The sequence below is a fragment of the Mus musculus genome, chromosome 10 (assembly GCF_000001635.26).
Source record: "Mus musculus strain C57BL/6J chromosome 10, GRCm38.p6 C57BL/6J".
Taxonomy (NCBI): Eukaryota; Metazoa; Chordata; class Mammalia; order Rodentia; family Muridae; genus Mus; species Mus musculus.
The window spans coordinates 86,705,774-86,721,749 of NC_000076.6; the positions used below are offsets into that span (position 1 = coordinate 86,705,774).

General features: G+C 43.1%; 1 protein-coding gene across 21 annotated transcripts in view; it reads left to right on the forward strand.

Annotated features, from left to right (window-relative positions):
- The first annotated feature begins 37 nt into the window (after positions 1–37).
- The window catches only part of Ttc41 (tetratricopeptide repeat domain 41), a 71,034-nt gene continuing 55,095 nt past the window's right edge, over positions 38–15,976 (forward strand). For 11 of the 21 annotated variants that reach the window (XR_003948569.1, XR_003948570.1, XR_001779398.2 and 8 more), the window contains exons 1-4: positions 1,124–1,571; positions 2,790–2,874; positions 6,992–7,966; positions 13,705–13,891. Coding sequence is in view for 17 of the 21 variants with exons in the window: in XM_030244799.1 (XP_030100659.1) it covers positions 7,171–7,966; positions 13,705–13,891 (983 nt within the window). In the remaining 4 variants the exon portion in view is untranslated. Of the gene's footprint in view, positions 245–1,123; positions 1,572–2,789; positions 2,875–2,906; positions 3,129–4,345; positions 4,362–6,991; positions 7,967–13,704; positions 13,892–15,976 lie in introns of those variants that run through there. The other 10 variants (XM_006512995.4, NM_001003939.2, XM_006512997.4 and 7 more) reach the window with 10 other exon arrangements.

Sequence of the window (15,976 nt, forward strand, 5' to 3'; positions counted from 1 at the left end):
TAGCACGTCTGTCCATTCCTAGAGGTCCCGGGGAACCACTTCCGGCTTCTAGCGAACGTTTAGTCCGTGACTAGGGGAAACGGTAGCCAAGACAATGCGTCCTTTACCCTTTTCTCGTCTACGACGCGGGTCACGTTACGAGTCCTTTCAGCGCTACGTTCGCCGTCACCTTTCTTTTGGGCGTTTCTTTTCGCAAAAGAGAAATTTGTGAGGGGTTGAATATCCGGAATGCGTTTGGATGGTGGTGAGAAACTACAGTTTCCGGCATGCAACGCACTAATCTCATGAATGCTGGGAATTGTAGTCTCTGGCATCTAAGCCAGTTGCGTAGCTTGGCCCTTGCTTACTCCAATCTTGTGTCCGCGGGAAATGTCTCTGAGTGATTATAGGATTTCCACCTCATTCAGATTGCAGAATAGATCTGTGCTTGTTCTAGGACTCTAATGCACACAGTTTTCAGAGGCGGACCTGAAAAGCAGCCCCGCGTAGCCCTAGTCTCACCGTGTCAGAGGGTCAGCCCTGGATTCTGGGCTGGTGGTAGCACCCGGGTTTCCACGTCCGCTTTCTTGCGCGTCACTCAGGGTCCCTAGAGCCTTCAGTTACACTTGGCGTTGCGCTGCTCGCATTTCCTGTCCTCTCTGGTTTGGTTTGCAGTAGAGGGTGGCAGGGGCTCTCCAACCCCGAAGGAAACAAGGACCCAAGTTCCTTTGACATCCCCATAAATATCAAAGAATGACTGGGCAATCTAGAGCCTCTTTTGTGAATCAGCCAGAGAGCGCGGTGGTGAAGTCCAGGCTAGCATAGAACAGGAAAGAACTTATGCAGATACTTGAAAGCAAAAGCCGCAGAGCTTGCAAAACAGCCTGGATTGTGGCTTTGTAACTTCATAGAAACACCTTTCCGCCTTCCGAAAGATAGCAAAAGAGGCTCTTTCTGGTGAGGGAAGTCCCTAAGGCCAGCTTGTACGTTCCGAAATGTTTTCTAAGCTCTTTAGCCTCATTTTAACCAATTTTCCACCAGCACGCTTGCCTGCCTCTAACACATCCATTCCATCACCGCTTTCTCCAAGAAAATTCGAGTTGTTTTTTTTTTTTAGGCAATCCAGGTTCCCGAAGGCAAGCTTTTCAGTGACAATGTCATAGTCCCTTTGACAACTTCAAGAATTTAGACTTGTAGAACTTGAATCTGTGGTTTGGTGTTTACATAATGTGGTGATGGCTTATTTACATCTGTCTGATTTACCTACATTTGCCAAAGCATACAGAAATGTAAGACGAAGGCCTTATGCCTCTGTGCTTGTGTTTGTTGTTTAGAGCATACCAGGATCTTATTTATTTGTGCTTTTGGAAAAAGATGGCCATTTCTGCGTATGACAGCCCATCATCCACTTTCTTTCTTTCTTACTCTCTTTCTTTCTTTCTTTCTTTCTTTCTTCCTTTCTTTTTTTTTTTTATCGAGCAAGTAAGCAAGTATTGTGAAACTGTGACTGCATCTTAACTGGCCAGTGGGAGGTAGATCGGGCTGCACCTGGGAGGAACTGAGAATGAGATTTGTCCTCCAAAATAAAGCTGGTGGGTTTTTGGTTTTGTTCTTTTTTTTTTTTTTTTTTTTGGGGGGGGGGGGTAGAAGTTTCTGCAGATGATGGTCCCCAGATAGAAAGGAGAGAGAGAGAGAATCAGAGAGAGAGAATCTACTTCCAGACTGGCAGAAGATGGTCAGTCCTTATCTGACTTGCTGGCCAAGCTCCCTGGAAAATACATGGCTTTCAGCTGAGGAGAGATGGCTTAGTGGATAAAATGATTGCCCCACTTGAACTATGACCGGAATTAGGGTTTTCAGCACTCACATAACATTAGATACTGGTCTAACCCATGCTGGGGGTAGGGTGGTTTTGCTAGAGACAGATATGGCTCCCTGGCCAGACAGCATAGCCAAGATGACAAACTCCAGGTTCACTAAGAGGATAGAGGAACACACACACACACACACACACACACACACATGTTTCTTGAATTCCTAGTGTTTTCCCGTGTTCCCTTCTTCAGACTTTGACCAGTCACTGATCTCTAGGGTCAGTCTGCTCTGTCTTTCCCTCAGCACTGATCCTCCATAGGGTTATTAAGCTCCCCACCTTTGAATCTGATTCTCTTGCTTCCTAGTGAGCTACCCTGTGGGTGCTGGGAACTGACCCCTGATTATCTGCAAGAGCAAATGTTCTTATCCACTGAGCCATTTCTCCAAGGATGCTTTAAAAAAAAAGTTTTAATTTTTATTGGTTTAGACATGGTCTTTTTGTATGTATCCCTGGGTGTCTTGGACCTTACTTTGTAGGCCAGGCTGGCCTCCTCTTGCCTCTGCCTCCCAAATGCTGAGACTAAAGGGGTGGGCTGCCACTCCCAGCTAGTTTCTCTCTCTCTCTCTCTCTCTCTCTCTCTCTCTCTCTCTCTCTCTCTAACACTATGTTTATGACCACTACTGGCAATGGCTACTTTACTTGTGGTTTTTGTCATACTTCTTGAGTAAAGGAGTATGACAAAAGGCATATGCTTCTTAGGCAAAGGAGATGCAGTTAGGGGTAGGAATAGCTCTCTTCATAGCCAGGTTTAATCCAGCCATGGGGAGACCAAGAAAGGAAAGCCCTTGGCATTTGGGATCATTAAAGAATTGAGGCATGGAGTGGATACCAAGGTGGAACACGATTGATTTGTGCCCTCCCTCCACCCACTATCTCTCCTCTATTAATACAACAAGTGCAGGATCTACTATGTGATGTGTATTATGTATGCTAGGGGCTGGAATTTCACTGGTGAACAATGAAGATATGGCCCTTTTACCCACAGACCATGAGGAGGTAATTAATAGTGGAGGCATGCTGTAAGTAAATTTATTTATCTATTTATCTATTTATTTATTTTGGAGACAAGATCTTGCTAGCTAGCCTGGGCTGACCTGGGCTGTAGCCCAGGTTAGCCTCCAACTCTGGGTGCTCCTGAGTGTTAGAACTACAGGAATGTGCTTGTACACTTGGATATAAGTGCAAGTTCAGGATGTAACCTGAGTAACAACAGTAGAATGTCACAGAAGAGAACTGTGGAACCCAGATGGGGACATTCTTGACCTTGATAAGGGTGAGTGAGTGCTTAAAGCTCTTCAAGCTGCACACTTAAAGGGGGTGAACCTTCTAACATTTAACACTTGAATCCCTTTTTGGGTTGTTTTTTCTTTTTACAATGTTTTTCTTAGACAGTTTCATGTGTGTGTATGATGCATTTTGAGCTACATAGCTCCCATTACTACTGAACCCAACAGATTGCCTTCTGTCATGTCTTCAGAACGTATTTTGATGTGCATATGAAACCTCAAACTCAAGTAACCCAACAGCAGCTGCTACTCTGAAACAAAATATTAAAAAACATTTCAGAAAGAATCGAGAGGCAGCCAGTTATGTCTACTATTGTTAGTGTTGTTCCTCGCTCATTAGGATGGCCCAGCAATAGGACAAAGAAACAATGGGGACACATTTTAGCAAAATTGCTGGACCTAGTGATGCATGCCTTTAATCCCAGCAGTTGGGAAGCAGAGGCAGGCTGATCTATGAGTTGGACGACAGCCTGATCTACAGAGTAAGTTCCAGACAGCTAGGCTATACAGAGAAATCCTGTCTCAAAAACAAACAAACAAAAGCAAAAGACCAAGAGAGAGAGAATTTGATTGAAGTTCCTTATTTTGTAATTTTTTTGGCAATTATTATTTATGTATCCCAGATACCCGGTACCTTAGTTTATTTAATGTCTCAAACAAATATGAGAATCTGGTAAGTTATTTAAGATGAACCTATAAAAATTAAGTCTTGCTCTCATCTTGTAAAAACATAAAAATTGAAACAAGAACGTCATTTGTATTAATTAATATGTGGGAATTAACAAAGACATAATTCCAGTGGGAAGAAAACTACATACTGTATTAAAGAAATGAACTTGGATCAGTCTACACCCTGGAATTATGTGTTGCTGTGTGCTGAGTTGCAGTTTTAGGGAGCTCTCATTTATAGTGTCACATGGTGTCTGCTGATCTGAAATGAAGGCACACTTCAGTGTGTTTTAGGTTCGCTAACCATCACCTTCCTGTTTCTAATTCCTGAGCAGGGAGACCAAAGGCACGTACCACCCACGCACAGAACCTGCTCTCTTTTATTTGTTTATTTATTTAATTTATTTATTTATTAGTTAATGTATTGTTTTTGAGACAGAGTTTCTCTGTGAAGTCTTGGCTATCCTGGAACTCACATCACAGACCAGGCTGGCCTTGAACCCACAGAGATCTGCCTGCCTCTGCCTCCCAAGTGCTGGGACAGACTAAAGGTATGTGTCGCCATGCCTGGCCTACCACTCACTTTCTTTTATTTTTTTCTGTGGTAATGAAAAGGCATCTGTACACGTGTAGTTTTTACCTTTCTGCTTTGTTAGTTGAAAGTGATTCCCAGAGAGTAGAATCGCTGAATCACAGATTTTTGGTACTTGAACATATTCCTTTTTGTTAATTTATTTTTATGGATAGGTGTAGGAGCTTGCATAAGTTTATGTGTGCCATGTGTGTGCCTATTGCTTCAGAAGCTGGAAAAGGGAATGGGATCCCCAGGAACTAGAGTTATAGAAAGGTTATGAGCGTCCGTGTAGGAGCTTTTAACGAAACTTGGGTCCTCTGCAAGAGCATGACCTTCAACATTTCCCTAGGATTTATTCTGAATTCATCTGCATGTCAAGATTCAAGAGATACAACAGTAAGAAATAATATCTGAAGACTGGGCAGGACCTGGGGTGTACAGCACTTAGGAGACCGGAGACTTCACATTCCAGACCAGCCAGGATAACAGAGGGAGACTCTGAGGTTTCAAGAGGCTAAAGAAGAGAAGGAAGAGGAGGAGGAGGGAGAGGAGGGCTGGGAAGGTAGCTCAGCTAGTAAAGTGCTTGTCATACAAGCACAAGGACCTGAGATCACTCTCTAGAACCCACTTGCAAAAGCTCTGCATGGGGCCTCATGCTTATAATTCCACCACTGGGAGGTGGAGACAGGTTGGGCTCACTGGCCAACCCACCCAGCCTCCTGGGAAAATTCCAAACCAATAATAGACCTTATCTCAAAAATAAGGTGAATGACACCCAAGAAACATATTGAAGACAAACCTCTGGCTTCGGCATACACAGAACATGCAGACACGTGCATGCGCGCGCGCGCACACACACACACACGCCCCATACTCCACACACACATACTCCTTGACACACAGAAATGATCTCTGTTCATACAGAAATGAGAGATGGCAGAGGGTTTGTTTTGGTTTTGTTTTGCTTTATTTTTGCAAGGATTGATAATCTATTCCTAGTCTTCTGTGTGACAGGTGAGACTTCTATTCATAAAATACCCATAGTGTTTATTTTGTTGTCTTTTGTAGAATTTTTGAAGAAAACATTGTGATATTGAAAAAAACTTTCTACAGTGCTTATTTATTAGAAAACTCCTTATAGGACAGATGTTTCTACGCTGATGTATGGTCCCATCACATCTCAACCTTACCTCTCTCTATGGAGACACATTTTGAGTCAGGCTCACCTGTGTATAAATCTTGACATTCAGGCCCCCGTGATGGCTCTGTGGGTAAAGCACTCGCTACCAAGTCTGATGACCTGAGTTCATTTCTCAGAACTCACATGATGGAAGGAGAGAAATGACTCCAAAAAGTTGTCCTCTGATGTCCACCTGTCATCTGTGCTACACACACACACGCACACACACACACACACACACACACACACTCACACACACACACACACACACACTCACACACACACACTCACACACACTCACACACACACACACGCACACACACACACACTCACACGCACACACACACACACACACTCACACACACACACACACACACACACACACACTCACACACACTCACACACACACACACACATACACACACACACACATACTCACACACACACACACACACACACACTCACACACACACATACACACACACACACATACTCACACACACACACACACACACACACACACACACACACACACACACACACCAATAAAGAAATAAGTAAATTAAAGCAAGCGAGCCTAACTTTTCACTCTGGCTTTGGATGCTCTGTTTATCCTGTCCAGACTTTTGCCCCTTGATCTGAGTATTCGCCCTGTGGTATTACTGAGGCAATTCAATGCAGAGGCTTAATACTTTTTTTTTTTTAAGGCATGGACATGCTGTAAGGAGATCTTAGGAGCTGTTTTATACTTCTGACAGATGTTTTTCTATGCATGAAAGGAATAAATATAATTTTTAAAAGAGTGATTTTGGTGTGGAAGTAAGCTGTACCAACAAAAGTGGTTTTCCTAAGTACTTTAAGCTCTTGCAGGCATGGCTTTGTCGTCACTGGGATGTTTTCCATTAGCTCGGTGGGATTAAATTCCAGTAGGGGAGTAGAATGTTGTGTGAGCCTGTAGAACTCAAGATGAAGTAAAACCATAGAACCCTATCAGGCTCCTCAATGCAGACTTTGGCTGCCAGCCATGCTCTTGGTCTTGGTCTTTGGCCTGTCTTCCTGGCTGACCTCAGGTTTAAAGCTGTTCTCATTCTTGCCTTGGCTACTCATCATGAGTCTTTCCTGGCTCACGTTACTTGCCACTACATCTGGGTCCATTTGTGGACTTGTCTTCCTTTTCTTAATCACCTTGCATTGGTTTTTACATCTCTGTAGAGCAGAGGTAAAGTGGTTGGCCAAAGGATCCGGGACAGTGGGCTGGGACTCTGGGGAAGAAGAAGGGAGACCCATTCATTTTATCTATTCATCTTATGAGTTGTTAGTTCTTCAGCCAAAGCTTGGGGAGTGGGGTTGGTGAGTCAGGGGAGACACAAACTGCCTGTAATCCTAAAATAAATCTGTTTGGCCTTTCTTGCCCTTACTCAAACTAGATTGCTTAACCATTGCATCCCTTCCACAAGAAACAATTTAAAGAAGTGATTTGAATGAAACTGACCAATTGCTTATAGCAAACACAGTTAAAAGAAGACCCAAACTGTGGACCTTGGCGACTGGGCCAGGATGGAACTTCCTTTCTTCTAAGTGCGACATCATCCTGGAGCCGAGTGAAATGAGCGACGAGGCAAGTGAGACCGGACAAAGATACAACGGTCAACCCATTTTAAAGCGCCAGAAACCCATCCTACCTTACATATGTTCCACTCTAGATTTTCAAGAAGAGAGAGACTTTTTGGCCAAAAGCATCTTCCCTCGGCTTAATGACATCTGCAGCTCCCGGGGCACCTACTTCAAAGCTGTGGACTTGAGATGGTCAGCTGTGAAGGCCCATAAGTCCTTCACCAGCAACCAGTTCCGACAGTACTCCTGTCTCCAGTCTCAACACCTGAAACTCTCCCTGGACTACGTGAACAGATGCTTCCCGTTTTTCATCGGCCTGCTGGGGCAGACCTACGGAGATTTCCTCCCCGACTACACACCTTTCCTGTTATCCCAAGTGAAGGACTTCGAAAGTTTATCCAAGGGAGAACAGAATCTATACATTGCTGCCAAAAATGGTTACCCTTGGGTTCTCAAGACTCCCAACTGCAGCCTGACAGAGTTCGAGATCATCCAAGCAGTATTCCGGAAGAAATCTCAATTTCAATTTTTCTACTTCCGGACATCAAATTCGCTGCTGCGAACTTTTAATGAGGAAGAGGAGGAGGAAGAGGAGAAGCTGTCCTCAGCATATCTGTTGAACGAACAGGGGAAGATGAAGGTTGGAAAGCTCAAGGCTAAGATCATTGGCAAAGGGCTTCCTGTCAGATTCTACAGAGACCTGGAGGAACTGGGGGATATGGTTTGGAAGGACTGGTCGGCTGTTGTGGAAAAGCTCTATCCATTCACTACGATCATGGGAAATATAGGTGAGTAAACATACAGATGGCTAAGTCAGTCATCAGCATCGGGGGAATGTCTTGTGTGTCTCCCCAGGAAGGAATGTGTGTGTGTGTGTGTGTGTGTGTGTGTGTGTGTGTGTGCGTGCGCGTGTGCGTGTGCGTTTACATGCATGTGTACGGGCATGGGTGCATGCACCATGGTGCCTTTGGAGGACAGAGGACAACTTTTGGGAGTCGGTTCTGGCCACTCCTGTTTCTCTAGTCCACCCACAGTTTCCTGTCAGTTCTCCTGTCTCTGTCTCCCATCTTACTGTATTCTACTGTGCTGGGATTACAGACTCAGGCCACCTCATCTGGCTTTTTGTGGGTACCAGGGATAGAATCAGTTTGTCAGGCTTTGTGCATCAAGTGCTTTTACCTCCTGAGCTGTCTCATTGGCCCAGGAAAGGAACTTTTAAATAATTGAATATATTCGTTAAACGTTTTAAATTAATACCATAGTCCTGTGGCATATGTTTCTCTCTTTAAAAATATATTTATTGGTGGGTGTGTTAGGGAGCAGGGTGGGGGAAGGGTATAGGGGACTTTCGGGATAGCATTTGAAATGTAAATGAAGCAAATATCTAATAAAAACATATATATATATTGGGGCTGAAGAGATGGCTCAGCGGTTAAGAGCACTGACTGCTTTTCATAGGTCCTGAGTTTAATTCCCAACAACCACATGGTTACAACCATCTGTAATGGGATCCAATGCCCTCTTCTGGCATGTCTCATATACATAAAATCTATCTATCTATCTATCTATCTATCTATCTATCTATCTATCTATCTATCTATCTATCTATCTATCTAGTCAAACGTAGTGGTGAATGCCTTTAATCCTAGCATTCTGGAAGCAGAATGACCTCTATAAATTTGAGGTCAGCCTGGTGTCCAAAGTGAGTTCCAGGATAGCCACAGCTCTGCTACACAGAGAAACCATGTCTCAAACAACAAAAACAAAATATGTATTTATGTGTATGTGTGTGTGTCTGAGTACATGTATGTGCAATATGCTCCAACAGGAGCCTGAGGCCAGAAAAGAATGTCATATTCCCTAGAACTGGAGTTTTAAGCAGTTGTGAGCTGCTATGTGGGTGCTGGGAACTGAACCTGGGTCCTCTGTGCAAGAGGACTTTGGGAACTGAAAGGAAGAGCTAATAATGGCCCTGGAGACTATTAGGAGGTTAGGGAGCTCAGAGAGGACCTAGAATATCTGGCATTCACATGTAGGTCTAGAGGGATGTTTTGAACCAGGGTTGACTTTGTTCTCTCCCCTCTGGTCTCAGCTGCGGAGAATTTTGATTATCAACGGGAAGCCAAGCATTGTTGTCTGGTGGGTAAAGGCTGGGGATATACTGCATGGGACAGACCTTACAGTGAAGGGCTATCTAGCTCTAAATGCCCTCAGTGCCACAGTTAGGAAAAGAAGAAACCTTTATTGTCTGGTGATATGTGTATTGTGGCACATTTCATCTTATTTAAGGTGTAGCCCTTGAAGGGTAACCTTCAGGTCTTGCAGATGAGCAAGCAAAAGCTGCTTTACTGTGGAATAAGTATCTGACTGCTAAAGGACCAATCTGAATTTCCAACTTGGTCCCTCTGGTCTGTGGAATCTTTTACTGCTTTGTGGGATCCAAAACTAAAAAGCTGGAGAATTTGTGAGAAAAGCAGACTTTGAGGCCTCATTCCAGGTCCACCGAATTAGAATTTGCAATTTAACGTGAGATGGCTAGGAGATTTACATGCAAGTTAAAGTGAAAAACACTGCTCCCATATCATATTGCCTCAAAACAAAATGCTTATGTTTAGGCCTTTTTGAAAATAGCGTCCTATGGGCATGCATGTGAAAGACTGAAAAGTCAGCCGCAGAGTACAGCAGAGGTTCTTCACCAAGACAGGCTACAGGACAGACCTGTGATGCCTTTAAAGGAAATGGAAAGCAGGATGTTCACACGTATAGGGTGTGCTTAGGGGAGGAAGATAACTATGTTTGGTCCCCTGCTTAAGAGATGACATACAAAGGTTTCAATTTCTAATGTAAGGACTAGTTAATGTGGGCTTGTACGTGGTATATTCTCAGGTCCTTTCTGCCACCAGGTAGTCAAGAGACCTTGGAATGTGATAAGGAGCAGTTGGCTGGGTGGTGAATCCAAGATTACTCAGTCATTTGTACTCAGTGCTGAGGGGTAGCATTGTGCTGGTCACACGAAACTGCTTGCAAGTGGGGTCTCCTTAGGGACCCTGGAAAAGAATATTACTATCATCAGTTCTATCAGTCTCCTTGTTGTGACATCTGTAGACAGGAGGATTGCAGAACTGGGACCCCACTCCATTCTATTGCATTAAAACTTGCTTATAGAACTGCAGGGCCGAGGCTTAGTTCTGGTTCATGCAGGCTTCATCCTGGTGCTCAAATGACAGTCCTAGGCTTGGCCTCAGTGTTTCTGAGCTGGAGTCTGCTGTCCTGATGTGGGCTCAACAACTTGAATTCCCCATCATGGAAAGACACACGACTATAGCAGCTCCAGGTTCAAAGTCTTAGCATTGGGTCACTGGATCTATGAGGGCCTGAGCTGGGCCATAGGTTTATATTTGACTCAGTCACTGGTGCCAAAAACAAGTCATGTTCTGATGAGCTAATCCTGGAGCTAGAAGAGCAGTCAGGAGTTGAAGAAAGAGACTAAGGGAATCCCAGATGCTAATCTAATAATGCTCCCGAAACCAAGATAAAACCAGGGATGTGAGGCAGCCAAAAAATAGAGATCGAATAAGTACTGTTGGGATACGGTTTTGGACTCTCAGATCAGACCTGTGCTAGATCCTAGCGTTGATTTCCAAGCTGTTGAATTCAGAAAGTTACTACCGACAAGCCCTGGTTTCTTACATAAAACAGATTAACAGTAAATATCACGGAAGAAATAACAACACTGAAGCAAGTAAACACAGGGCATTTACTCATGGTGACAGTCATGAGGAGTTGTAAGAAGAATGAATACCAACAAATGGAGACTGGAAGAAGGCATACATTTGGGTCATGTGTGAAATGAGGCCAGTATTAATATCCTTTTCCTGATCTCAGTGTAAAGCCCATCTGATTAATAGTCACCAGTGTGAAGAAGAATCAAGCTTTTCTGTAATATAGATTAAGGCTACCTTACGGTCATTGCATTTATGTTAGTCTTTAAAGTGGTTTTGGGTGTGCATGTATGATATGCATATGTGTGATATGCATGCATGTACATATCTGGTGTGTGTGTGTGTGTGTGTGTGTGTGTGTGTGTGTGTGTGTGTAGGGGATACTCTTGCTGCAGCAGGCATGCAGAAGCCAGAGGACAGCACTGTGGGATCCGTTTTTTTCATTCTGCCAGGGTTAGCACCCAGGTTTTGGGGCTTGCTCAGCAAATGTCTTTACTTATAGAGTCATCCTGTTGGGCCTGCATTGGTCTGTTGTTGTTGTTGTTGTTGTTGTTGTTGTTGTTGTTGTTGTTGACAGTGTTTCTCTGTATATGTAGCTCTGGCTGGAACTCACTTTGTAGAACAAGGTGGCCTCAAACAGAAATCTGTCTGCTTCTGCCTTCTGAATGCTGGCATTAAAAGCATATGCCACCTACCACCTCCTGGCCTGATTTTGATTATTGAAAGGTTAACTTATTTTGAACTTTTTATTTTTTTTACTTTTAGTTTTGTTATTATTTCTTTGGTTTGTTTTTTCAAGACAAGGTTCTCTGTGTAGCCCTGGCTCTCCTGGAACTCACTCTGTCACTCTGTAGAGCAGGCTGTCCTCAAACTCAGAGATCTACCTGCCTCCGCCTCTCAAATGCTAGGCCTAAAGCTCACACCACCACACTTGACTTTACCTTTAGTTTTAAATCACTTGTATTTGTGTATGTAAGTGTGCCTGTGTCGGGGTATGTGTACATGAGGGCAGGTGTACTCAGAGACAAAAGGTGTCAGATGCCCTGGAGCTGAAGTTGAGGTAATTGTAAGCCCCTTGATGGGGGTGCTGGGTACTGAACACAGGTCATTGGCAAGAGCAATATGCCCTCTTAACTGCTGAGTCATCTCTTCAGCCCCTAGGTTTTATTCTTTTCTCTCTCTCTTTTTTTTTAGATATATTTCTTTATTTTATGTATATGAGTACACTGTAATTGTACAGATAGTTGTGAGCCTTCATGTGGTTGCTGGGAATTGAATTCAGGACCTCTGCTCACTTCGGCCCCTCACTCTGGCCCAAATATTTATTTATTATTATATGTAAGTACACTGTAGCTGTCTTTAGACACACCAGAAAGGGGCATCAGATCTCATTACAGATGGTTGTGAGCCACCATGTAATTACAGGGATTTGAACTCAGGACCTTTGGAAGAGCAGTCAGTGCTCTTACCCACTGAGCCATCTTACCAGCCCCTAGGTTTTATTCTTAAATGGTTATATTTACACTAAATTAATAAAAAGATACATGGTGGGTAATCATAAAAAAAGCTTTAGAAACAGGTAACAAATCCTTTCCTCATGACCCTTAATAACTCACATGGGGTCTCACAGAATAAACTTAGAAACCACTACAGCTAAGGCAGTAGTAGACCACTGGGTAATTTCTGAAAAGTAATGTAAAGTCATCAGTGTACATGTGGGTGAGTGTGTGTGTGTGTGTGTGTGTGTATGTCTGTGTGTTCATGGGTATGCAGGTATATATAGTGATATGTTTTGTAATGCTAATGATATGTATTTGTAGAGTGCAGTATGGTGCAGTGGGAGGGGTGCCTTAGCGGACCCATGCTGAGGCATCCCTCCCCACTGAGGTACCAGTCATACAATGGGTATAGTATAGAATAGAGTTTATTTGGGGCCATGGGAAGGGGGGTTGAGAAAGGAGTAGGGGAAGAGAGTATGTGTCTCTCCAAAGACAGGATGGTGTTTTGGGAGGCCAGATCGCCCTGACCCTAGTCAAACATTTCCTTTGGAACTGAAGAAAACTGGAGCTGGAATAAACCTTAGAGATCATCTAGTAGTCTGGCCCTCCATATCTTACCAAAATTTAAAGGACACCACACACTCATACACACACACACCCCTGTAATGGCAGAGCTGCATTTGTGCCCATGGTTATTGTCCATATTGGAACATTTTACCCTAAAATATGATCTACTCCCTAACCTCTACCATGAAGGACACATACGTACTACACACACACCACAATATGGAACTATCTTTGTACTAGCTAGCAGTTTGACTAGACAGCAGATTATATGTATCAAGTCTAGTTTTGTTTTTATCACTGTTGCTCTGAGGTCTGAAAGTTGGATTCCATGTACAAAAGGCACAAGAAAAGTTAACTGGTCTGTCTAGGGTAGTGGTTCTCAACCTGTGGGTGGGTCTCAACCTGGGGATTGCATAGCAGATATTTACATTACAAATTCATAACACTAGCAAAATTGTAGTTATGAAGTAACAACAAAATAATTTTATGGCTGGGGGAGGGGGCGGTCACCACAACATGAGGAACTGTACTAAAGGGTCACACCATTCAGAAGGTTGAGTACCACTGGTCTATGGTTTGCTTCCAGTATTATATACAGTAGGCTATAAAATATGGTATAGAGAGAAAGCAATGTAGACACAGAGAATGGGATCCTTCCTGGGCACTTAGAAGACTCACACAGAACTGAAGATGTAAAACTATAATTCTAATACCTTCCTTATCTCTTCCACTGTCAAGACTACAAACACAGTTTCGAGAATTTGTATCATGAAGAGTTTGTGGAGAACTGCAAGCAAGTTTTTGTTACTTCCAAGGAGTCAAACAGAACCTTTGAAATATTGGAAAGATTTGCTATAAAAGATCTTGATCTTGATCTTGATACTGACAGTACTATAGCAGGTTCGGGGTTAGACTCCATTCTCAGGTAAGAAGTTCAGAAATCCTAGTTTATTTTACAGGACTAAAGCAAAGTGACCCAATTTTAATAGTGCGAACCTCCAAATGCAGAGAATCTGTCCTCCCCTTCCCCATAACTTCCTCTAAAGCCCTGTGAGGGAAGACACCTCACAGAATGGCTTCCTGACCAAGTCAGCACCAATAGACGTACTAAAGCAATAGACATGCTAGTGTGGAAGAAGGAAATCTTGTGGACCTGCCCCTAGACACAGAACTACACACAACTGACTCCTGCTGAGAAATGGAGAGTTCACCTTCCTCAAGGGTGAGCCTTCCAGTTTGTTATCTAAGACCAAGCGGTGAGCCCTGAAATCATAAACATACAAACCACATTAAATCAGCGGGCTGCACTTATGTATTTATGCATAAATAGATATATAACAATAATTATAAAAGAAAAAGAGGCTACGAATTTAAGGGAGGGAGGGGCATAGAGAGGGAGGGGAAAATGATGTAATTTTATTTTAATTTTTAAATGTTGCAAAAATGTAAATAAAAAATGAAGTTAAGAAAAGAGATAAAGGAAAAAAAGATGTTGAAAGCCATGCTTCAGTTGGCGCGTTGGCGATCCCTCTGCTTTCTTGAAGCTTTTCTGTATTCCACATACTCCCTTCTGGTGTTCTCAAGATGAAAAGCCGCTATCAAAATTTGCTTAACTCATTCCTGAGAATTACGGAGTGACTGCAAGCAAAAGAAACCAAGGAACATGAATATGATTGGATAGTATTGTGTCATTTACAAAGAGCGTCTACATCCATCACTATAAATTATATTAATATATTCACCAAGCACTTATGAAAATGTAGACCATATCATATCTGGTTTGACAAGGAATCAAGTTATTCTACATATCGCATGAGCTTCTTTTTGGTGTATCTGGTGTTCTGCACGGTACAGCCAACCCCCATATGTCTTTCCCCTATGGAGATCATAGCCCTCTGTGTACTAACCACAGGCACTGATGACAAGTTAACAGCGAGGAGCCAGAGCTGTCTGCAGTGTCCCCCTGCCTCATTTCTAAACAGGGGATGGCAGCTTACAGTACTTTGTTCATTCTCCTCCTTCGACGCTCACTGGAGAATTTTGTGATTTGAAACACAGAAGCTGGCATGGGACAGGCTGCCTCTGTCCTTAGTGTCCTTCACTTAATACTCCCAGCACTCAGAGTGACCAGTGTGCTCTCTGGTGGTCCAGGTGCTCATGCTAAGAGGAAGACAATATATGTGGTTACCTCTGCATGATACTCAGCCACTGTCTTTAAGACCCCAGGAGAAATATATGGGTTATGGTTAAACATGTTAGGCTTGGATAGGCAAACCCACAGAAGCACAGCGTTAGGGAGCAGCGGCTGAGAGATGAGAGTGGGGATGGAGAGGAGGGTGGTTATTTGAAGGCACAGAGGTTTTATTTTGGGTAGTGAACATGTTCTGAAGTTCAACAGCATTGATTTTTATATAACCTTGTATAATGGAAACCAGCCAATTGGGATCTTTAAAACTAAGGGTTTTTTGGGGGGAGGGGGAGTTGCTTTATAGATTATTTCTCACTTTCATTTATTATTATTGAATAGTTCATCATTCAAACGAATCTTGTTGTAATTGAAGAATTCAACTCAAACACAATAAAAACACAATGATTACACAGTCTTTTTTAACTATATGAAAACACTTAGGGCTCTGTTTGCTTAACCACCTGGAACAGTGCTCTGTACTGTATGTTCCTGAATATCGAGTGAAAGTCAGTAGAAGAATGTTCTTTGTTCTAAGTTGCAAAGCATGGGTTCAATACCAACTTTATTTTCTTTACTTATCTCTTTCTGTCTCTTTCAATTAGGGCCCTCTGTGTGGCCCTAGCTAGCCTCAAACTCACTATGTAGTCTGGACTGGCCTTAAACTTCTGTCTATATTCCCATCTCTGCCTCCTGACTATTGAAGTTACAAGCATGTGCCACGACACCAGGTCATAGATCAATCTCTTATCAGTAGGGTTTTTTTTTATAATAATGTTTCCATTTGTTTTTGAGAGGGCGCCATGATCTCTGGTTATGCAAATG